Source organism: Nipponia nippon, unplaced genomic scaffold, assembly GCF_047370975.1.
Source record: "Nipponia nippon isolate SJK-2023a ecotype South Korea unplaced genomic scaffold, ASM4737097v1 scaffold_5, whole genome shotgun sequence".
Lineage (NCBI taxonomy): Eukaryota > Metazoa > Chordata > Aves > Pelecaniformes > Threskiornithidae > Nipponia > Nipponia nippon.
The window spans coordinates 13,059,274-13,083,348 of record NW_028262369.1 but is presented as its reverse complement, the minus strand read 5'-3'; the positions used below and the strand labels follow the sequence as shown (position 1 = coordinate 13,083,348).

The following is a 24,075-nucleotide window of genomic DNA, read 5'->3' as shown; positions in this document are numbered from 1 at the left end:
CAGATTTCTAAGCTATCTCTGTGGGCTTTGTTTGCAACAATTCTGCCTTTGTGTTATCTGCATATTTTAGTACGGATTTATTATTTTCTTATGTATCTTAGAGAATGTATGCTGCATATGATTGGCCAAAGAAGCAATTTGTATTGGAAGTAACTGGGAAATGTCAGTATTAGTTCATCAGCTTTGGGTCGATTTAAAAACTGCTGTAGTCTGATTCTGCATCATGCCCGTTTTTAAAGAAAATGCCATTTTGATACCGAGGCGAATATTTTACAGAATTCCCATTCTGTTATGTCAACACAGTTATCTTAATTAACTAGACTTGAAATCTCTTCAACTCTATTTGACAAGACCTGTTTTCCATGAAATTGTGTTACTTGCTTTTTCTGATCTTTCCTTCTAATGGAGTTATGTATCAGTCCTGTTTTGCGAGTTAAGGGGATTCAGTTTGCTGCATTCTGGAAGCTTCATGAAAAGTGAACAAGGCAGCAGATAACTTGATCTGTATGAGGCTAGCTGGTTAATCTCGTTTTTCTGTCTTCACAGTCTATTCACCAGCCAGTGCTGTCTCATTCCGACTGCAGTAAATGCAAAATGTGCAGATCAATACTGCCAATGGGTGATTAGTAATTTGCAAACTTCAGTAGGTAAATTCATCCAATTCAAGGTTTTAAGTTGGAGAAGAAAGTAGAGGAGTGATTGAGTGCGCTGAAAATAATGGAAACGGATATTTCCTCTCAAGTGAAATGTAAGCATTGTTGAGCTCTGTTAAGCAAGACGATGGCAGAGATTTGTACTCCTTTCACAGTGATTACAGAAAATAATATTTTTTTCTGAAATCACTAACATCAAATGTGCTTTTCCCTTATCACCTCTCTTGATCTTTTTTTTCGCTGTTGACCTGCTGGAGGATAAAAATGCATAAGTGTATGCAAGTAGGATTTTTACTGTTAATCTTGAGGCCGCTTTTTGCTGGTTCAGGCAGATGAATTCTGAGGTGCTTGTCTACTCTTCAATATCAGTTTCAGGCAGAAACTCCCTGGTTTCTGTCAGTACATCCCAGATGCATCAAAGACTATTTGGGGGTTCTGCCTGTGAAAGCAACTTGGAATAAATGCCTTTAGCTCCCTTGGAGAACCTGTGTACTGCTGAAGATTACAGCTGAAGTAGCGGTAATTTTAAGGTACTAAAACTGCATTAAAAACAAAACAGTAACTGAAATATGAAAAATGACCAGGTAATTGCTACAAAAGTCTAACGACAGAAAAATGCATTCCTCCATAGCAAATATGATCTAACCCCTGAAAGTCAGTGTGATTGTGTGCTGTCAGAAAATCCGTGGTTATTGAAGTATGGAAAGGCTGTCTTTCAGGTTTGCTCAAATAAAGTTGAGAAGATGCTTTCTTAACTGCAGCTAGTCTGTGTTTCTGAGTTATGCATGTGTTATCTAATTAAAACTTAATGGGAACGACGTAGCTACCACAGTGCAACAGCATGTTGTGATAGCTGTTGTTTAAGGTTGGACTGTCCTCTCCTTGGTGGTTTGTTATACAAAGGCTGAAGAACTAGTTTCCTACTGAGAAACACTAAAAAACTAGAATTTCTCCTCATTCACAATTTTCTTTCATAAAAATGTTGTCATTCATGTTGACGACGAGGAAAGTGATGATAAAAGTCAAAGCTTAAATTTTATACAGCAGGAAGCACTTTGTTTTGAATGAGGTTTTGTAGGGTCTTAACAGTTTATAGGTTGACCTGGCAGTCATAATTCTGGGAAAACTTGGCAGTAAAATTTGAAATCATTGCCCCTTCACATCTCTGTGCAAAATGTGCTTGTCACTCTCCAGGCCATTAGCATGGTGAAGTAAAACTGGTGAAATGAAATCAAACAGGAGACATGACAGTTGTATTTCAGACCATTAAGTTGTGCACTGATGTCCGGACAGTTTTGTGTCTTCCAAATATATTTCAAGATAGATTCAAATTGGTTTTGGCTCAACTTTGTAGCAGTCTAAGCTTGAATAAAGAAGTTGTGTTGGAGGTGAATTGATACAAGGCAGGTTTAGCAGTTGACAGAGTCATTTTGCTAATGGGCTGTTGATCCCAGTCCGACATTCCTAAGCATTTTCCCATATCTTTGGTTCAAATTGCATTCAAGAAAAAATGGATGAATAGTAGTTGAAACTTTGCAGGCAACCAAGAAGTATTTTTTCCCCAGTGGAAACCAAGAAAGTGTATTTAAGCAGATGGTTGTGCTGATATAAGTCCCCCACGTGGACAGCCTCACACAGCACATGGGGTATGAAATGGTGGGGGGATGTAGCTTATGTCACCTACAGAGGTGCAGCATAAATCAAAAAACCTGCCCTCGTGTCAGAAATGTTTCTCTCTTTGTCATGGGAGTAGAAGGGCTTAAACTGAAACTTTTCTCTGTAGACAAGGCTTGGGTGGATCCCTTGTGCCATCCGCACGGTATGGATGGCTGCTCCTCCTCTCCTCTCTGCTCTGTCTTACCCTGCTACCACATTCCTCTTCTCAACCCCAGGAATTTATTCCCGTATGGAGACTTTCCAGATCTCATCAGTAAAATGGGTAAAGCAAAAACAAGTTACCAGCTCTTACTTTCTCAGGCCATATGTAACTAGTGAGGGGTATTGATTTAGTTTTGATGCGATGTAGTTTATAAATATGCATTAGGATTTAGGGTCATTTAACTGTGCTTTTTAATTCTCCTTGCATTGCTGACTCTTCTAGTTGAGGGTTTCTTTGTATGCACAGCAAGCTGCTCCGTGACAGCCCTGTTCTCACTGGCTGAGACCTTTCTAATGTTTGTTAATCCCAAGACTGTAGAAACTTCCAATGTTCCAGGAATAAAGGGACACAAAGCAACTCCCTTCTGCATGGAGACCAAGGGAGCAGAGTCCAGCTCCCTGAGGAGCTGGGTGAGGAAACCTGGGACCAAATGGTAATCATCACCAGGTGGGGAGGAAGAAGGAGATGGAGGAGACCTTTCCCATGCTCCTGGAGAAGGGGGAAAAGATCTCTTTTCATCAGGGATCCTACAACTTACTTAAATAGAGTAACCTGATCAAATGATGAAAAGAGAGGGAAGATCAAACATTTGCCTATTTGCCCTGAGGAGCTGGAAGCAAATGTACCCTCTGAATCGATATTTGGATGTTTTAGATAGTTAGGTCTCTTACTTGAGAAAGAGCAGAGCAAACAAAAGAGGGTTCTGCATATTCAACACATCTAAGTGAAACTGCGGTGACTCTTTCTGGTGAATAATGTGCATACATGGATAATTAAGAAAGGTATGTACATGTATATACATTTTTCTGAGATGTTGACAGCTCCCTATTTGCTCTCTCACTTCTTCTACCAAATTATCCATTACTAGAGAAATTTCTTCCTGGTACCTGGTTGGACATTGAGGTGATTGGGGAAGATGAGCTCTCCCCAGGGGCAAGCTGTGTCACGACAAAGACCGCATCACTGAGAAGTGACTATGACAAAAAAAAAAAAAAAAAAATTGGCAGTTCTTCTCTAGCTCTTCTTCCCCTTGGTGTGCTGCAAGGACGTGTTTTGTTTTCCTCATTTTTATCTCCTGCTTGGCCAAAGCAGAAGGAGTGTGGGAGGCCATAACCTCTCGCAGTGAGAGGCTGCAGCGGACCTTGTTTAACCTGGAGCACGTTTGCTATAAAACCCACTCAGAGACTGCCCAGCTGCTCGAGGAGACTGTCAGAAATGAGTCCTCCAAACCATTTGTGTCTGTCACAGTTCCTATATGATGTGAAAGGGAACTTGATTTGCTCTTTAAGTGGAACTGCTTCCAGCTCGAGGCAGGGAATCTGTTAATGACGGCGGGTTAGCTCTGCAGTGCGGCCGAGACCGAGGGCGCACGCTCATTCACTGACAGGCAGTGGAGCTATTCAGGGTTTGCTTTGTACCCCGCCAGGTCAGAGTTATACATGCAAGGACATACAGTAGTACTTTTATATGCATTAAGTTACAGGATCAAAACGTCCTGGTGTACTTGAAGGTGTTAGGAAGTTTCAGTGTTGCTGTTAATGCTGTTGTGGTTGACCTCAGCAACCAGCCTATGCAATGTGTTTGCTGTACAAATACATGACATGATTGACAGCCCTTCTTGTCACTTACTTTTCAGGCTTGTATATGCTCAGCTGAGCTTTGATGCATCCTGCCATCAGATCATGAAGGCAGTGGATTTTACCTAATCTTTAATTATTAATCTCTCATTTTATATAAGATACTGTCTAAAAAAATATATATATAGGTTTTGCTTTTTGCTAATGAGATATATTAACTGGAAAATCTTATTGCTTTGCAGTTTTACTTTCCTTTATGAGGTCTTGAAAGAGGGACTTCTGTTGTCGGACTTCACTCTGACTCTTCCCTTCCTGTGTGAATACGGAGGGCTACCGTCTCTGGCTAGCACTGCCGGTTCATGCTGCCTTTCTCCTTTGGGATCTCCCCTTGAAATCCCATAGGAATTCATTCCAAAGTAGAGCTTTACCAGGAAGCACATAATTACAGAGGCATTAAAGTGAGATTTATAGGGCATTGTTGGGAGAGAAAGCTTTGAGTGGCTGAATGTCTGGATTGGAGTAAATACTACAAAAACCCCTCACCTCAAGGATCTTCTGTCTTTCTGGGCTATTTGTGCAGTATCTGTATGTGCATGTTGCATGCAGAATAAGAACACAGAGCAGCAAGGAAGTAGTTAATTTTTTTTTTTTTTTTTTAACAATGTGTACTTCTCTTGAAAAGCTAGGTTTGGTCTGACACTGCTGTGCTGGTTTTGGTTGAGATAGAGTTAATTTTCTTCATAGTAGCTAGTATGGGGCTATGTTTTGGATTTGTGCTGAAAACAGTGTTGATGACACAGGGATGTTTTTGTTATTGCTGAGCAGGGCTTACACAGAGTCAAGGCCTTTTCTGCCTCTCACCCCACCAGCGAGTGGGCTGGGGGTGCACAAGAAGCTGGGAGGGGACACGGCCGGGACAGCTGACCCCAGCTGACCAAAGGGATATTCCGTACCATATGGCCTCATGCTCAGCATATAAAGCTGGGGGAAGAAGGAGGAAGGGGGGACATTTGGAGTGATGGCATTTGTCTTCCCAAGTAACGGTTACGTGTGATGGAGCCCTGCTTTCCTGGAGATGGCTGAACACCTGCCTGCCCATGGGCGGTAGTGAATGGATCCCTTCTTTTGCTTTGCTTGTGCGCGGCTTTTGCTTTACCTGTTAAACTGTCTTTATCTCAACCCACGAGTTTTCTCACTTTTACTCTTCTGATTCTCTCCCCCATCCCACCGGGGTGGGGGTGCTGGGCAAGCAGCTGTGTGGGGCTTAGTTGCCGGCTGGGGTTAAATCACGACAACTTCTCAACAGTATTCTTAACCAGTTACTTCATTTGTATGGGAAAGTTGATAAAATGTTGTTTGAAATTCAGATCTATGAGAGTCAGCATTTCTCACCATGAAGTTAAGTCTTATCTCTGAAAAAGAATTTTTATAATTTAAACTATAAGCTCTTTGGGGCTGTTTTCAAAACCTATGTGCTTTTTCTTTTCAGTGTCTTTATCAGAGGTTTTTGAACCATCACAGGTCTCCTCTGCATGCTACTAGAGTGTAAATAATAGCAACTTTTTATGGACTTCGTTGTTTGGAAAGACAGGAATCCTTGACTTGAAAAAACTAGTGTAGAAACCCCAGAATTCAAATCTCAAGGTGGTAACAAACCATCCTAGAGGAGACTGTGATTTTCTTTCATTTCAGTAAAAGGAAGAGCAGCAATTGAAAAGGGCAGTGAACGTTTGAATGCATTTTTTTTCTTCTAGATTATCCCAACTCCATGCCATTCCATGTCTTGCTGTCCTGACTCTTAACCTTCTTGTCACGTTTGTTTGCATCCCAGACCTCATCTGAATGCCTCACTCAATGCAAATTATAGTCTTGCATACTCCAGGGGATAATGCATTTGAAAGTGGGTATAGAGAAAAGATCTTCTTTTTAGAACTGTACCAAGGGCTTCAGCACCACTGGTGAGACATTTTATTTTATTACTCATATTGCAGCAGTGCCCAAAATGTGCTACACGTTGTACCAAAAGATATGGTCTGGTGTTAGAGCAGTGTGATTAGGGTGATTAGAGCTTTTTCGTCTGCAATACATCCTAACTCCAACCGACTCTGTCTTATTGCTAATTTGCTGTAGATGCTGCAGTAAAAGAGGGCCATAGGGAGGAATATCAATAAGTACATGTAGTGTGGCAGATCAGCTCAGGAAGGGAAAGAAAAAGCCCTGTAGAAGTCTTTGTGGGAGGAGCAGCTGGTCCAAGTGTTGGAGGTGGCGTTACTGATGGAGTGGGGAAGGTAATGTGGGATTACTCATGTCACTGCATGTGAGGGTAGGGATCTGAAATCTTTTGTGCTGGTGGGAACTATAGAGGCGTTACTGGGGATGAAGAGGCATAACTCGGACTAACACAGATTGTCTTCACCTTCGCTGTTCTGGAAATGGCTAACATGGGTGTTCAGGAGGCCGTAGAAGGATTGCCTGAATCAAGGTGTATGGACAACAGGTCACATCAGTGGGGCAAGGAGAACGATCTTCCTGTTTTGGGGAAGAAGTAGCAGGAGTTGGACTAAGAACTCACTAAGAGAAGGATGAAAAGGTTGCCCAAGTGAATTTCTGCTGCCAGGTTTCAGGGTTGTGCATGCTGCAGATGTACACACAAAGATGATGGAAAGAGAAATGTGGGAAAGAAGGTAGGAAACCGGCATGAGACCTGGTGGGCACAAGTGAGCCTTTGCCCAACATCCAGTACCTTCTGGTTTTTTCTTTTTTCCCTAACTGTTTCTGATTGTGAGTGTGTGCATACTGGCAAAGCTATGAGGAGCAGGTGGTGGTTGTTGCTTGTTTGTTAGCTTGCTTTTTCTCATCTTTGCAATCCATTTTTGTTAATACAGCTCCTGTTCCAAGAGCTTTAAAGATCCCTTGGTGTAGTTATCTGCTGTGACAGAGGGAGGCGGGGTGGGTCAGCGCGCTGCATGTTGTGTGCTGGGTACAGAGGGAATTCTTTGGGATGCGGTTTAGTTTGGATTTTACTGTAATCACTTTAACAAGCCTGAGCAAAGAAACAAAAAGAACAAAACCAAGAAACAGAATTTCCATTAAAATGGCATTTACTGAGGTAGGATTAAGCTTGCTGAGACTGCCTTGTACTGGGTGCAGAAATGCCTCCTATATCCTTTTGTAGGAGAGAGCTGAGTAACTGAAATTATTTAAAAACAAAAAAAAAAAAATCTGTTAAAGTAAAAATAAGATAAAGGTATAAAGGTAGACCAGAAGCTGCTCACCTGTATAGCCAGGCTGACTCTACTTAATAAGCTACTGCAGCAAGAGCTATAGGTGGGGACTTTGCACGCACCTTTCAGGTGATAAATTCCAATTTTGCCTTCCCACTGTTTTTTTGTTCTCCATCTTTGAGTAAAATTTCCAGGAGGTATTGATGCAGGACTAACAGCAGACCTAAATGATGTAAATGCTATACCGTTACCTGTAAGCTGAAGATAAATACATTCAAAGATGACTTCTAATGATTTGTGACTTCTCTGCTTTCATAATTCAGTAAAAGCAGCAGAGTATTTATTAGCTATGTGCAAAGTGCGTGTGCGTGTGTGGCTGTGTTTACTCACAAATACCACATGTTTTTGGAAAAGCAAGACAGTAATTCCAAAAACCTGAAGCCTTGGGAGTGGAGTGCATTTCTGTTGCAGCTCGAACTGTGTAAAGGATCCATGGTCAGGAGGAGGCACTGAATCCCAAGAATAAGCTTACAAGTCCCCCAAAACAGCGTCAGCCCTTCTAGCAGCGCAAGTATCAGAAACTTGGATTTTGCAGGAATTCAGTAGCTGGAGCCTGACACAGCGAGAGACTGTCCAGAGGCCTTGGGTAACATTTTGTTTTGAAACGAAGACAGGAGGCAGCCACGGGTGGGACAGAGTAAGCAGCAACCCACGGTAGAGCCGGACACTGGGGTTTATTTTAGAACCAATAATATCAGATGTTTTACCCCACTTTGTTTTTTCACACAGTTGTTTGTTCGCTCCCCCACCTCGGTGCTGCCTTCTCTCGGGATCAGCGCTCCTTCCCTGCAGGGAGATGGCTGCTGGTGCAGGATGGTTGGACAGAAAGTCGTGTCTGCACGCAGTCATCACTCACAGTCTTTGCTGGCCAAGGTCCCTGGGCATCCCCTGGCCTTCATCCTCATGCATCTCTCTGATCTCCAGGATCTTCCTCCACTGCCAGGATCTTTTCTGCAGACAGGATCGTCACCACCTTCTTTCCAGACCCTCTTTTTTCCGAGACCACTTCTCTTTTTGGGAACCCTTCTTTTCTTTCTGGAACTCCAAGCCCCTGATTTTCCCAATCTAAATAATCTAAATCATTGATCAGCTTCTGATCAGCCTCCTAAGCAGTGATTCTGTCTCATGCCTCTCTATCCGTGGAGGATTCAGGATGTGCCACTTTTGGTTTAGTCCAGGTCTTACCAAAATTAACAACTAGGCTGTGCTTGCAGCGAGCAAGTAGCAGGCTTCTGCTCAAGAGTTCAAAAATTAAATTTTGGACATTCACCACATGCATATACCCAATTATCTGCTGCGTGTTAGTGTTCACAATTTAAGCTACTTTTTGCCTACAAGAGGTAGCAAATGGTAGCAAGAGCATTCCCTGGCCAGTTGGGTGCTTTTCAAACACTCCCCTTCCATCACCCCTGCAATTGATGCTTTATGTTTTACAGCTGTATTTAAGAAACTTTCCCATCTGTCTCCTACAGATAGATGCGGTCTTTATTTGGGATGTTCTTCCAGGGTAACTATTGACACATTATTCCTTTAAAGCTGATACAATCAACTAAGCTCCTTAGATTGTTTCTATTTAAGTTCCCTGATATTGAATAATGCATCCCAGTCCGGAAACCTTGGAGATTTTTCTCTTAAGAAGTCAGCATAGAAACAAATTCCTTAGCTAAGAAAGCAGCAGCGTGTATTGCTTGTATTTGGGTGGTGCTCACTGTGTGCGAGAGTCGCACAAAGAAGAAATGGTTCTTTCCTTGAAGAGCTTCCAATCGTCAGCCTTTTCTCAGCAGGGGCAAGCACAATCTGTTGCATTGCAAGCGAGTAGCGATTAAACTCAGCTGTCCATATGCTCTGCCAGAATTTATTGTGCTGCTCAGAAATCACAATCTTTTAAGGTTGATAGACATCAAGACTATGAAAAAATAAGGCACTTAAGTGCATGTCAGCCTCATGTATGGGGTTTCACTTCTTTGCTTCCAAATGCATTAAACAGGAGGAGCCTATGAAGATGCGAAGTCAGTTGAAAATCCTTGACAGTGCTTGCTGACATTGTATCCTGACAGTCACTGCTTCCTTGGGACGTAAGAACGTATGAATCATTAGTGATGTTAGATAAACGTATTCACAACAGTTGAGACTACTCCCTTTGCTACCAGTTCTACCTTCTGATTAGAAATATCTGCAGTAGATGAATAGATCTTAAATGGAGTTGTTAAGCACTGAATGTTTCATCAAATGTAAAGTAGTCCACATGGTTTTAAGTGCTTTATTCTTACCTGTGGGCCTGTGAAAGTGCGTCGAGTAGAGAGAAAAGCTTTTATAGCTCCTGGAGAAAGACGTCTCTGAATTGGGACTGTGCAGTTTTCAAACAACCAGGAGGAGAGATGCCAGAAAAAGTTCAGCCCTTTTCAAGGTGCTGTCACTGGCAGCTTTCATTGTTCTTCTAAACAACTCCTCTTCTAAAGGAAAAGTTTCTGTTTTTCAGAGATTAAAGCAATCCTGTCTTCATTCATTGCTTCGTCACTTGACTGAGTTTTCCCTAATGGGGAGATTACTTAAGAAGTTTTTGAGCTATAATTTCAACATGTAGACCAACATACTGACTGTTTGCCGATGATACAGTTTTAAAAAACGACACATAGCATCAGCACAATTATCTCCTTGGGCTGTTTTCTTCCCAAGGTGGGAGATGGAAGTGGGAAGGAAGGCAGCAGCATCTGAATTGAGCTGGTACCTCTGTTCTAGATGGCAAATTGGCCCTGTTGCAAATTCTCTTTTCCACAGTCTTTTGTCAGAAAGTTTACTGATAGCCAGAGCCATACTAAATAGTTCTGCCGTGTCCCAGTGTGTGCTTAGGGCGTATTGCATTAAGACAATATTTGTGTGTTGCATCTGCGGTGGCTGTCTCACATAATGACCGTGCGATTGGGACAGAAGTGGTGGGATGGTTCTTCTCAGTGGTGGATGAGAGAGTTTCCTTTGCGCATACCCTGGGGCATGTGTCTGGAAGGCTGAGGATAATGCATCAAAACAACATTATTTCACAAATCGTAGAACATATTAACATGTGGAGTCAACAAATCATCTCCATAAAATGTCCGGTGCCCTTCTGAGAGCGCAAAAATGGTTTTGCTGCCTTAAGCACCAAATCAGCTAGTTAGCATCTTACTTTCCAGGAATGAATAATTCACTGTACTGCTAAGTGTCAACCAGACTTGGTTGCAATCAATCAAGGTGTTTATTGCTTCCTCCTAAATTGAAGTTCTGTGTACATTTTTCTGACAAATCTGAATTACTGGTTCAATGTTATTCCTTGAAAGAAGAATCAATGAATGCCAGCAGTTCTCTCTAGTTCAAGTTATTTACTCTTCAGCATCTCTACAATTTCCAAATTTTAAAGTATTGGGAAAAAGAGGGGTGCTGCTGAGAAACCAGCAGTAATGTATCATCTTTGCTCTCTGAGACACTGGCCATGATGTGTTGATGAGCAAAACGATCTAGCAAGTTATCTGCTGAATGAACTGGGGACAGGGTGGCATTTTACTGTTCTTTCCAACAAAGGGATTGTCTGTAGGTCATATATTGGTTGCATCCCCAAATGTCTCATTTTTCTGTGTAAAGGCACCATGAGCTTAAGTGGATTTGGTCGATTCTCACATTCAGGCCAAGTTTCCAAACCTGAAGCACGCTTTTCATGCTTCTTGGAGAAACCAGGGATACGTTACCGTTTGTTGCAAGATGCTTTTTAACTCAGTTAAGTGATACCTGTGTTGGTTCAGCACAGAAGCACCATCTGGAGCTGCTCCTGGGCAGTTGTTCTGGGAGTCTCAGCTCCTTTTCAAAGAGCGTGGCAGTCTCTTCTGTACCATGCCTTTCAGATGCCACTGTTTGGTCTTCCTCATCGGCGGCTCTGGTTTAGAAATGATTTTCTAAATGGGCAAACCTGGTTTAGGTCTTCTCTCCCAGTGCCTGAAACACCATTTTCCAGGCTTCTGTTGCAGAGCTGAAAGGACAAAATTCTGATCCGTAAGACTAATTTCTTGGGGGGGGGGGGGGGGGGGGGCGGGGAGCAGTTAACAGAGAAAATCAGCAATTTACATTTTCCAGAGCTAAAAGGATTCAAGAAGGAGGTTGGTTGCTTTTTTCAGTCCCTTGTTTCTTAACAGAATTAGGATTTCTTCTCCTTCAAATGCTAGTGAGATTTTAATGCTGTTTTGCTGTCTGTTATAATTAGCAGTTTCCAGCCATGACTCTTCCTAGAAGCAACCTAAGTCACTCCCAACCTTCAGAAATTTGGAAAAATACTCCAAATGATTGAAGTCGTGATACCATTTTGGCTGTCTGGTATTACATACACATGCATCTGATCCCTTTCATCAGCAATTGGCTCTGGTCTGCACCATTTCCATAGAAAGCTTCCTGCATTTATTTGAAAATCCATAGATTTCAGTAAATTTCCCAGAGACTTAAGTAACTCTCTGCTTGGTGCAACTGTACAGTCCAGTGATGAGGAGGGTCATCTCTGAACACATGTTTTCTTTTCATTTTTGCCACGGTGCTGCTAAGGAGCCTCAAACTGGAGGCCGTATCTTTCCATACCTCTGCTCCCTTCATATACCATGTCTTCAGGCTTTGTTGTTTGTTTTTTGGGCTTTAGGTGGTAGTTTCTTGTGGGGTTTGTACAGGACCTAGCACACCAGGATCCCTGTCTCACTTGGTTTCTTTAGGTGTTACTATAATATAAACCAGCAACACTAATATTTTAGCTGTAGGGAGAAATGTGCTGGTTTGATGTGTGCTGTGTAGAATAAAGAGAAAGCTACTGCCCCTAGCCCAAAACGTGAGTAGCATAGAAAATATGTTAGTGATCTCCCCGAAATGTTAAATGAGATGGATTCTGCCACAGCCTTCATATCATAGTGGGTTTTTAAGAGATTCACCTGTCTCAGTGTAGCTTCAGACTGACGTGCTCATGAGCGCTGGTGAGCCCTGAAAATAAGGCTGAGTCCTAGTGCTGAGTTTTAGAGCGTGATTTTTCAAGTGGACATGTTATAAAAGGAGAGGATAAATGAACTGAAAAAGCTATAAGAGCCAAAGCACTGCAGCTTCGTGGCAGGGCTTTATATAAAGGCCGGAGAGATGTTTTAAAAGAGTAAATAACCTGCAAAATAAACAGACTAGCACAGGATGGGTTAAAGCCGTCCCAGCAGGAAGGTAGTAGCAGTCTCCAGGTTTGCATGGCTTTCCTCCACACCGAGATCCTTCTGCTGTCTCGTGTCTTTGCGTGAGCGTCTGCAGTGATGGTGCAGTATGAAAGCACAGGCGGTCTCTGCGCTGTGTGCTGGAGTCAGCAAGGTGGTGGCAGCCAGGGCGAGGAGGCGTGATGTCTGCCTGACCTTGGTGCTGCGGCCAGCGAGGGAGACGGTGCCAGAGCTGCCCTTCACAGCTTGTCAGAAATACCATGGTACTGGGCTGCACAGGGAGAAGCGGGCTCCGCAGCTCTGATTTTAAGAGCATCCTTTTGCCAGCCAGTGTAGACCCCATTGCAAACTTTGGGGTTGAATCTCTTCCCTTGAAAGGCAAACACGAGAGTAAGGAGTGCCCTGACCTGTCTGGAAGAGTGCTGAAATGCAAATAGCATGAGAAGTTAGATAGCTGCATGCGGGAACAGGTTTGTAAATGCCAGTGTGTTGCTGGGGAGAATATATCTAATAAGTTGGTGTTACAGCTGTCTTCATGCTCCCTCTCTTCAACATCTCGAAGATGCTGCATGTAGTCCCAGTCCTTCAGTTCTCTCCTAAATTGTTCTTGGCCAAGGCTGTCAGTGGGATTATTTCTTCTCTTGGTCCTAATGGCCTGTCTGTCAGGTCCAGGCTGTTTGTCTCAACCTCCCCATGGAAATGGGGTCACGAAACCCTGTTGCTGTGGGGCTGTAGGACAGTGTTGCCCTCCCAGGTGTTCCTGTAGGTCTCCTGAGCACTGCGAGGCTTGGGCAGTGTGAGAAGACGCATCACCTGCCTGGTATGTGGCTGAGGGCTGGAAGACCATGTACTCTGACTGCGGGGAATGCAAACAGCTAGCAAGGGTACCCAAGGTTTCTGTGCCTGGGTTTCCCCAGTTCTCTGGAGTGAGCTCCTTGGGGTAGGGCAGCCCTTTGGGGGTTCCCATGTCCTCCTGTGTTAGGGGGTTCCTTCCACCCTCTCTTGGCCTGTGACATACAGATACAGATATGATTTCCTTTTGTTTTTAACTTGTACTTACACCGTGAAATAGTGACTGTCTCTTTTACCCAGATGGACAAATGTGGTTAAACTGGTTATTCACAAGGATCACCATATTGGTTTCTCAGAGTAGTTATGAGGTACAACTGTACCCCCTTTTTTTTCTCTCTCTGGGAAACACAGCAGTGAGAGCATCTGTTGCTTTCCAGGTACATTGATGCTTTCCATGCCAGTCGCAGGGATTCAAGGTTTCCAGTTGTGCAGTTTTAAATTACATTTTTAGTGGTAGATGCAAAAGGCATTAACCTCGTATTCACCAGCACATGGACCCCATGCTCTTGACCAAAAGCACTTTTAAACTTCACGTCTTCTCCCAGATCTAAATTGCTCTTCCCCTTTGCCTACATAACTGCTGGCGTCCTGCCAGCCTCAGCTTTGGCTGCTGCTTCTCCACGGTGGGGCCCATATGCCTGGCATGACCCTGGGAGCCAGCTGGCAGAGGGGGAGCCAGCCTTGGGGACCGCAGGGGAGCCGTGAGCACCGCAGCCCCTGCACATCACTGGCTGCACTGCTGCGCCCAGACCCCAACACTGCTCACGGGCACCTGCGTCTCTGCGGGTGAGCACACCTCTTCCAGCTGCCTTCTGCCCAGCTAATGTCGAGAAAGTGAGGTTTTAAAGGAGAATTTCAGTATGGTTCCCGCAAGAGGGCACTGGAACAGCTGTGAGATGTAGCAAGCATCGCATGTGAAACATAAATAGTGCCCAGCTGGCCCTTACCTGTTGTCCATTCAGCCCAGAAGAGCATCTCTGACCACAGTGATGGAGAGTTTGGGAGACCCCACAAACTTGGCCACGCTCCCCAGCACTTTCCCAGCAGCCAGAGATGTTGGAGGATGCACCCCTGCCCTCCCCTGTCAGGGTCCAGTTATGGAGCTGTTGTCCATGAATTTGTCAAACCCTTTTTTGAACCAGCGCTGCATCTGCTGCCAGGCTCTGGGGCGGCGAGTTTCGGCAGTTCATTCCCTGCTGTGGGCAGAGGTGCTTTACAGTATGTGGGTGGAGTATTTTCAATAAAAGATGTTTGGAAATGGGATCTTCTAGGGTCTCTTACCAGCAATGACCAGCAATTCAGGATGAAGTTGCTCAGTCTCTGCTCTGGTTCGCATGAAAAACCCCCACGTAAAGTTCTAGCACGTCTTTAATGAAAATGAAATGATAAAATTGGGATAACACCTACCTCATGCTGCTCTTGAGGGTTAATTAATGTTTACAAAATCACTTTAGGTCCTGAGATTTAATTGAAGGAAAAATATTACCATATAAAATGCCTCTTTATGCAGGCGGTACTATAGGGTTTCAGCTGGGCAGAGTGCCTTGGAAGCCAGCATTAGCACATGCTTTACTACTTTTATGGTCGTGAGGCTTCCTGTAGTTTATATGAAAATTGTCTCTCTGAAATCACAAATGTAACATCAGTGTTTTCCTCTCACTTTGAAAGAATATTAATTTGCCATCTTAGGACTTGACTGACTATTTAAACTGCTATAAATACAACTCACCTCTGAGAAAAAAGTATAAAATGAGATATCTGTTCACTTGCTTGGGACGAGCTGATACAACTTGCTAAAGACTCCACCACTGGAGTCATATGGACGTTGCTGGCTCATACAAGTAATAAATTAGGCTAGTACTGGGTGTCCTGCTGTAGTTTAAGGGTGTATCTGTGTTTTCATTATAATCTCCTGCTATCAAGAGATTTAAAATACAGCTATAAAACTTCATGTCTGGAGTTAAATTTAACTGTGGAGGTGTCAGCCAGGGAGCAAGCTCTGTTGAGTGGGGTTTTTTCGTGGTGGGTTTTGGTTTGGGTTTTTGTTTTTTTTTTTTTTTTGGAAGAGGGAGTAGCAAGAGAAGGCGAAGCAATACTATGTTTGGCTGACTTCAACTGTTGGAATAAAACGTTATCACTGTATAAGTGTCCCTTTTTCTGCTGTAACATTTTTCGTCTTCACACAAAGAGTGGTACAGGTTGGGTGAACTTGGATGTTGGATCAGTTACTCAATCTGCTTCTGTTGTTTCTGCCACGCAGGGTGACTATGACCCCAGCAGAACCAAAGTTCTTCATTTCAGCATGAACCCAGCAAGCTTGGCCAAGCAGCAGCGCAAAGAGGAGCAGCAGCAGCTCCAGGAAGAGTGTGAAAGGCTGAGGGAGCTGGTGAGGGTGCTCGAAGGAGGCGGCTCCATCCCTGGGAATTTGGAAGGAGTTGGGAGTTTTCAGTCACCACAAGAAATTGCAGGTAGGCTGCTGGCTTCTGGTCATGAAGATGCACTTACTCATCCGTACTGCCAGAGGAACTGACTGCAGAAGCAGATGGAGACATTGCAGACAGTGTGTTTGATGGAATGGTTATAAGGAAAATTGAAAAAGCTGGGTTGATGCAGGAGAGAGTGAATGTGTGGTGGCAATCCTGTGGCAGTTTGGTACAGAGGGTAGGTGGTAAGGATAAATAATAATAATCCATATCATTTGCTCATGATAAATGAAATACCAATACAACAGCCTTCATAGGCTGGTGCTGCCGATGGAGTAAAAGGAAATATTTTCTTCCTTTCAGGGCTGGTTTAGCCCTTGAGGTAGTACAGACAGCAGGAAATAACTTTCATAGCTGCAGGGAAGCAAGTGGTTGAAATCTTTTCAGACCTGGCTTAAAACAAATTAATATTGTTTATCAGTGTATATGTGCCCCATTAATCACAGCTCCACTCAATACTCCATGAAAATAGAGTACATCTTTCACCAAGCTAAATACATTTCACAGAATCTGTGGCCCTCCTCCAGTACAGTCTGTCTTCCCTTCACATACCTGAACGAGACTTTTTAGTACAGTAACCCCAAAGTCAACACTTCCAGTCATGCTCTCAGACTCTGTAAATCAAGGTAAGGATATCAATAAAATGTGACCCATCGCCTACAACATTGCGAGGGGACCAGGCAGAGTCTAGTCATGCTGCAGAGCCCAAGAGATCTTACTGCTGTAACTCTCTTGCATGTACCTTGCCCTCAAAACATTTTTGTTGGAGAAGAGAAAAATAAGAGAGCTGAAGGTCCGTGTGGAGCTACCCTGTTGTGTTCCAGCAGCACGTATGTGGTCAGTGTCCGGAGGTCAGGGTCCTCCCTTGGATGAGGCTAAGAGGGTAAAGCTTTTCTCAAAGGCCATGTGTGTTAGAGACTGGAGAACCACAAAATGGCAGAGCCCTGGTTTCAAGAAATACACAGAAGAAAATGTCTTTCACTGTTACGACACCAAAATTCTCTGAAAGTAGCTTGCTTGTTTTCCCATTGCTCAAACAATAGTACTTTATTACTGCTAAGAATGTGTTTGTTTCAGCATCTCATAGTGGATTATGGTACTATATAGCCTTAAAAATACGACGGTGAGAAGTGTAGATGGGGTAGTTTATAAAGTGAATAGCTGACTGGATGTTAGAGGTACAATGACAGTTTGTCACTGTTGTTAGTGGATGCTCTAACAAATGCATAAGCATTAAACACTTCCTGAACGTTTAAGGAAGGCTGCCTTTGCCCGTAGGAGCTTCCAGTCTAAGACCCCACTGAGACTCAAGCAGTTCTTGGGGATAGTTCTTGCATTGCAATTTGAATTTGAAATGCACTGGTTTTTAAATTACAGCAGATGCTGCTGCCCAGTGCCCTTGTCTGTCGTTATGCCCCCGAGTAGCCTGGCACATCTAATGCTGCAGATCCATGCAGCTGACAGTGCCCCTCAAGCCCAAGGGGGAGAGCACTGGTCAGGGGCAGAGAGGATGCAGAGGTGAGGTCAACTCTGTGTCTCTGCTGCTGAGGAATGAACCTCTGGGGTATCATCTCCAGTAATTAGACCATTTCTTCTGGGGGAATGCGTTTCTCACGCATGCCTCCTGTGATTTGTTATTCATAATTATTATTCTGCTGCCTTTCACGCAGTTGCTTTTAGCTGTTTGTGAGGCACTTCTGTGCTGGGTTGTTACCAGGTTTGTCTTTAGCTTATGAGAAATGTATTTTTAAAGCTGTTTTCTCTTCTGCCTTTGATTCCAACAGGAAAACAAACAGCTCACTGGGTTTCAGGGTGTTTCCAGCCTCTTATGTATGTGATGCTTTTTTTCCTTTTGCCCCAGTCCTGTGCTGTATCATTCTGACTTCTGGTCACCAATTCACATGGGAGAGAGCATCAGTTGCAGAGCCTAGCAGGGTGGGAAATACTTCAGTGTCATTTATCATAGTCACAGGAGGGCCCTTTGCGTTCTCAGAGTGCCTGTAAGTGCATATGGAAGTGGTTCATGTAAACAAAATGGGAAAAAGAGCTGTAAGTGGAGGATGGAGGAGCCCTGTGGATGACTGCCTTTGAGACCAGGGCATGTGTGTAGTAAGACAAGTTATATGGAAAGATCTTGAGTTTTTTCTTGTATTTTATGTACTTGTCTGCATCACTGTCATGCACGAAGAATGTTGCTGTAAATAGTCCTAAACCCTCCTTTCTGCTGCAGGAGCATTCAGCAATATGGTCAGATGATGAACACTGGGTATGTTAGGATGTGCAAGAGATGCTGAGGATGTTATGGCACTGACTGCAAGGTTAGCAGGCATATCTGAGCTGGCTTTAAATTAGCCAGATGAATGCCAGGTTTGGCCTTTTTGCTGAGGCAGGGTAGAGCTCCTGGTGGGTTAGGGGACAGCTCATCAAGCACGCCGTGCAAGCTGCATCCATTTTTGCATTGAGCCTATCCTGCTTAGCTCACGCAGCATCCGCAGTGTGGATGCAACAGCTGTTCCAGGAGTGGTTTAACAACATGGATTCACGTGGCCAGAAAACTTACACTGTCTCTCTCTGGATAAGAAGTGGAAGATCCAGCATTTGCTGTTTTCTCAGGATCTCAACAGCTCTGCCCACAGGAATGGCTGCCATATGCCTTCCATTTTAGTATATTTTCAAGGTGTGAAATGGGGAGCATGTCCCAGAAACTCCCTCTGCTCTGTTTGTCACTGTGCAATTGGCTGCCTTGGGGAGGGATGTTTATTGTGCATAATAAGGGAGCAGGTTTCAGTGAGGTTTGTGGAACTGTTTCTGTACAAAAATAACAAGAATTAGAATTTTTCTTGCCCCCCTTTCTGTCAGGTGCAATACCCATATGTCTGTTTATCCATCTCACTCGTATGACACATGCAAGAGGCAAATTCAGCTCTCTGAGCTTTTGAGGTGGGAGGTCCCTCCTGTCAGAGTTGAATGGGATGAAGGGAGACCGAGGACAGAGTAGGAAAAGTGTGGATAAAAGCTGGGAAGACAACAAAGGTCATATGTGGTTTTGTATTTTGCCTTTTGACAGATAGAGGTAAATGTAAGATTTTATTGTCCCATTTTGCCATATACCCTGAATGGCTTATTGGCAGAGGTAAGGGATTTGGGTGGCCCCTAGCCAGTCAGGTTTGCTGTGTTCAGCAAGCTTATGTGATCTGCAACAATTATGCTTAAGGTTCAAAGAATTATAATTATACCAACCAAAAAAAGGCATTAAGGACAATGATGTTGATGGTTTTGATAATAATGTATTGGCCATTATTAAATTCGCTCATTGGACTGGAGTGCAGTACGTTTTTTCTGATCATGGTTCCGACTCCTGGATAGGTAATAAGGAAATTATTACTGTGGACATTAAAGCTCATTAAATGTGACTCTATTAAAAATCAAGGTTATGCTGGACTTTAAATCTCTTTGAGCATAACCGCTGGAGGCTGCAGCACAACCTGGCAACTTGCCACGTAGTTCAGTGGTCCTTTCTTCTCATTTATGCCGTAATAGTCTCTACTAAAATGGGTACCAGGGCTATTGCAAAGGAGAGGTTTGAACAATGTGAGATATAACAACATGCCGTCCTTTTTCAAAATATAAATTTGCACGTGGGGTTGTGTGGTATTAATGGGGCAGATCTGTGGCAGCCGCATTATGGGCATGGGCTGTAACTTTATGGGTGTTTTGTTTCTCTCCCGGTGGCTGCCCAGGTCTGGGTTGTGTAAGAGGAGAGTGCACCAAGGTCAGGCTGCCAGCTGGGGAGAGGCTCCAAGTCCTCCTGTCTCTGAAGCAGGGATGCAGATTGTAACAGCTTTGGAAAGGTGGCACAGGGCATCACTGCCCAGACTTGGAATCTGTTCCAGTTCTGCTTTTCTCTTTCTCATATTCTTCATTCTTCTTCCCTTCCCTTCCCTCCCCACCCCCCTTTTTGTATTTCAGGATGCATCTTCTCTTTTTTTTTTTTTTTTTTTTTTTCTCCTTCCAGCTCCATAGCTTTTCCTGATTTTTCTTGTTTCTCTCCAGGCCATTTCTGTTTAGATCTTCCTGTTTTGCCTTGTCTGGTCCTGGTGGACCTCTTGATTTTTCTTTTCTGGCACTGCTAGACATGGAGTTCAGTCTTAGTTGCAAGCAAATAGGTAGGTGGCAGCTAATGGGGAGCTGACAGAATTAATGACTTGTGCATTGTAGCAAAGCATAGGTAGAAATGAGAATGCTTCAGGTGCTGATTATTTCCATTTGTGTTCTTATCTTAAAAGTGATATGTTTTAAGGTAGGAATAGGATGACCTGTGGAAGCTGGGTCCTGACTAAAGAATGCAGTGAATCGAATTTTCCATGAGCTCTCATGATTTATTGCTGTCCTGTAGGTACAGTGGAGCATTTCCTTCTTTCATGCAGCCTCTCCCTGTGAGAAAGAGGAAAAGTGCTTTTAATATTCTTTCTGTTGAGAGACAGGCTGGTACCCCTACCAAGAAAGAGGATCAACTCTGATTTCAACCATCTGTGGAGAATTTTGGAAGTGAACTATTTTCCTGAACATGATCCCACCAAAAAGGAAAGCTACTCATCCATCTCAGTGATTTCAGTGTCCTTTTTCTCTTATTAGGGAAAACTAGGAAAAGGATGAAGGACTGGGGAATCTCACTCTAAGGCAGGTGTTTGACCCTAAAAAAGATGCTGCATCTGGTGTTTAGCAGAGGCTGTCTCCAGCATCACTGCCATGTCAGGGCCTTGTAAAAATGTAATTAATTGGAATTAAATGGGGTAATGAATTAATATTAAAACAACCTAATCTTTTTGAAGTGACAAGCCAGAGATGGTAAAATTTGTCACTGTCCCAGCATGCTTGTGCTTCTGATGAATGTGTTTCTGAGTACAGAAGGTGACAGAAAAGGAGCAGGTGGAATTTAAAAGTTGCCATTCTCCATCCACAGTTGGCTGAGTTGTTGGTGCTTGGAAGCCTTGGTGCTTCCTACCATCTGTGTGTAGGAAATCCACATGTGATGAGGGCTGCACCTGCAAATGAAACCCGAGTCCACCTGATGAAGGATTTTTCTGTGACCTTAGTTGTTGGTGGGTGTGCCTCTGCTAGCGCAGCATCTATATCTCACTTTGTGCTGATGGCTCCCAGCATCTTGCTGGTCAAACAAGGTTGGACCGGGTGGGTGCATAGAGGGCAGCTCTTCTTTGGTCATGTAATGCCTCTTCCTAAAACAGAGGAAGGATTCATTAGGTGACACTTCTCTCAATGATGTTTAACATGCCAATTCCCCTTCAATTTGTACTGAAGGAATAACCTTACTAAAGTGAAGGTCCGGAGCATTTGCCGTCTTCAAATGTTAAGGGATTTTTGGTAAGAACATGATGTTAGCCTTTGCCTGCCTGTATTTCAATGAAAGTAATTGCTTTCTGCATATCCCAGTTTCTTCTGAAGTTTATAAAGGCTTGTCTTTGCCTCTGGTGTTTTGCTGTGCACTGATGAAGTTCTGTCCTCTTTCACTCCAGAGATGGCCACGTGTTCTTGATGGGGGAAGAAATCATTCCCTACTTCTACCTGCATCAGAAATGTCACATGGCTTTAATGTGCAAAACACAAATGATATGGAAAGCAGCACACAGGACGAGTGTTATTAGCAGCAGTCCTTGGGAGCTGCTCTGCCTGACCCGCTCTGAGCCATCCTGCCTTCCCGTGCTGACTCTGCAGCTGAAGAGCAGTGCCTCCTTGGGGCAATCCCCTCACCTCTCTGCTAGTTATTATCATTATTGTTTTTATGGTGCTAGTTTCTCTGCTGCAAGACATTTATACCAGTCTGGGACATGAATAGTATATTAAGACTGGGAATAAGCTGGTAGTTTAAACAGAGCTTACTTTGATTTCCTTCCTTATCATCCATATCCCTTTGTCCCAGCCCAGCACTATAGGTAATGAGGTGGGGCTGCTAAATATACCTGTTTTCTTAAAAGACTATAGCCAAGTCAGGACCTCCTATACTCCAGTATTGCCAGCGTTACAGTAGTTGGTGGCAGAGTCTATAAAACCCTTTTACATTACAATGATGTCAATAGATTTGGGCAGTCTAGGCACAAGGGGAAGACACCCTGAAGCAGTCATGTGTCCTGATTCAGCAACAGTGTGGCCTTTGGTGGCAAATGCTCTGCACTACTGAAGTCAGAGCAGGCGTGTATAAAGAACTGGGTTTCCTGGCTTGAATGAAAGTATAGTACCTCAAGAGAGCTGAAAGAAATGTTCCCAGGTTAAAAAAAAAGTTGCTTTTATCATATATAGCATTTGTCATCCAGATAGATTCCCAAGTTTTTTTGGAGATAACACAGATATGAAGTCATGCAGCACTGAATATGTTGAAAACAGTGTGCCCTGCCTGTGGCAGCATGCCATGAGTCTGTTAAACAACCAGAGAGACTTGCCCCGGAGCATGACTTAATCTGTGTGCTGTGAACGGTTGGGACACGAGCGGGCAGACAGGGGTTGCTGACCGAACAAACCCCTGAGGATGCCTGAAGCCTGCAGCTTCTTGTGAAACTGTGATGGGAGGTGCCAGTGAGACATTGCTGGGGCTTTCAGACTCCATCTGCCGTCCAGGGAGCCAGAGGTTTGTAATACATCCTGTAACGTAGTTCTGTTGTAGCTACTGAATGTGTAAAACTTGGTGTCAGTCAAAGGTTACTACCCAGACTGTACTTAGCCTTCACAAAGAGCAAAAGAGCTGCAGGCTTTCTTCCTGGCCCCTCTTTTCCACCCAATTCACGTGTGGAGTTTCTGGAGGTCTCGGTGTTTCTGCTTTTGTAAGAGGCAGCCTGTGAACCTGCATAATACCTCCGTATAGATCCAGTAATTCCTACAAGGGTTTGTTTGTGGTTTGTTTTTTTTTTTTTTAAAGCATCTCCTGCCCTCTTGCTAGGCACTGTGTAGAAGTTCATTACAAAATATTTAGTAGTAGCAGAAGCCTTGCTCCAGAGGAAATAAAGCCACTTTACCAAGAAAGAAATATTAAAATAAGTTGGGATGGAGAAGGAAATGGAAAAGAAAATGAAAAAGTATATGTGATGAGGGGGACCAAATTTAAACACTGAACTATGAGAATATCTACAGTGGTTTCTATCTGGGCTCAGAGATCCTGCCTTGAATCTGGGTGTAATGGAAATAAGTAGCACCACAAGTAAATACGGCTGGGGTGAAGGTTGCTTGTTTCGTAGGCAGGTGCATTTTCCTTATTCAGTGCTGATGCAGTAAAGTGGTGTTACATCGGAGAAGGAAGAGGTCACCCTTGCTGAGGTAGACGGGAAGGTTAGAGGTAGGTAATGTCTAGGTGGCAAGGTTAGACGTAGCTTCTGGAACCAGATAAGTCAAGAGAAAATGTGTGGAGAAACCTGGGCAGGCAGGGAGTATTCTGTCTTCTGGCTTACTCTATATGTGGCTTTAGAGGAGAATTGTTGATAGAAACAGCATTTTTAAGCCTGCTGACTTGGGTTTCAAGTTCTCAGTCATCAGTAGCTGAGTGAAACATGAAGTAACCATGAGGATGAATTGTTCTCACTACTGGGCACGTCCCTTCGAGTCCCCAGAAGTAGCTGTGCTCCTCCATCTATAATAAGGGGCAGTTCAGAGCCTTTTCAAGGAGAGAAGTCAATGGGTAGTAGAAGGACCTGAAACCTTCCTCCTCCTGTGTTTTAACCCCTTCCCACCTGCCAAATCCCTATAAAACACCATCAAATTTGTACCATATGGAAACTGCCACATTGCAGATAGCACCCTTCATGGATGTAGTTCTTCTACATCCCTCTGCTTCTTCTATATCTCTCTGTGCTGATGGTTTCTTTATCAACCAGAGACAAGCCAACAGGCTGTTGAGCTTTATGGGTCTTGGTAAACATTCACAGTTGTGTTTTCTTGCTTGGGTATTTGAGTCAAGCTCTTGTTATTTGGTTGTTGCCGCCTTGGTGGCTATGTAGCAGTCAGGATGCTGCTGCTAGATCTCTCCAGTCCAGCATTTCTTCTGAAGGGAAGGAAATGCAGTATAATCTGCAGCTGCCCTTTGGGTCCTGCGGGGTTGTGATATGAGCTGCCTCTTACAGCAGTTTGCATCACAGAGCAGCTTTTGATT

At 43.7% G+C, this 24,075-nt stretch overlaps 1 protein-coding gene across 6 annotated transcripts in view; it reads left to right on the top strand.

Annotated features, from left to right (window-relative positions):
• Positions 1–24,075, top strand: part of MAD1L1 (mitotic arrest deficient 1 like 1) — a 385,042-nt gene that overhangs the window by 240,914 nt on the left and 120,053 nt on the right. For all 6 annotated transcript variants that reach the window (XM_087732706.1, XM_087732708.1, XM_087732710.1 and 3 more), the window contains exon 16: positions 15,701–15,908. In XM_087732706.1, the coding sequence (XP_087588832.1) occupies positions 15,701–15,908 (208 nt within the window). The remainder of the gene's footprint in view (positions 1–15,700; positions 15,909–24,075) is intronic.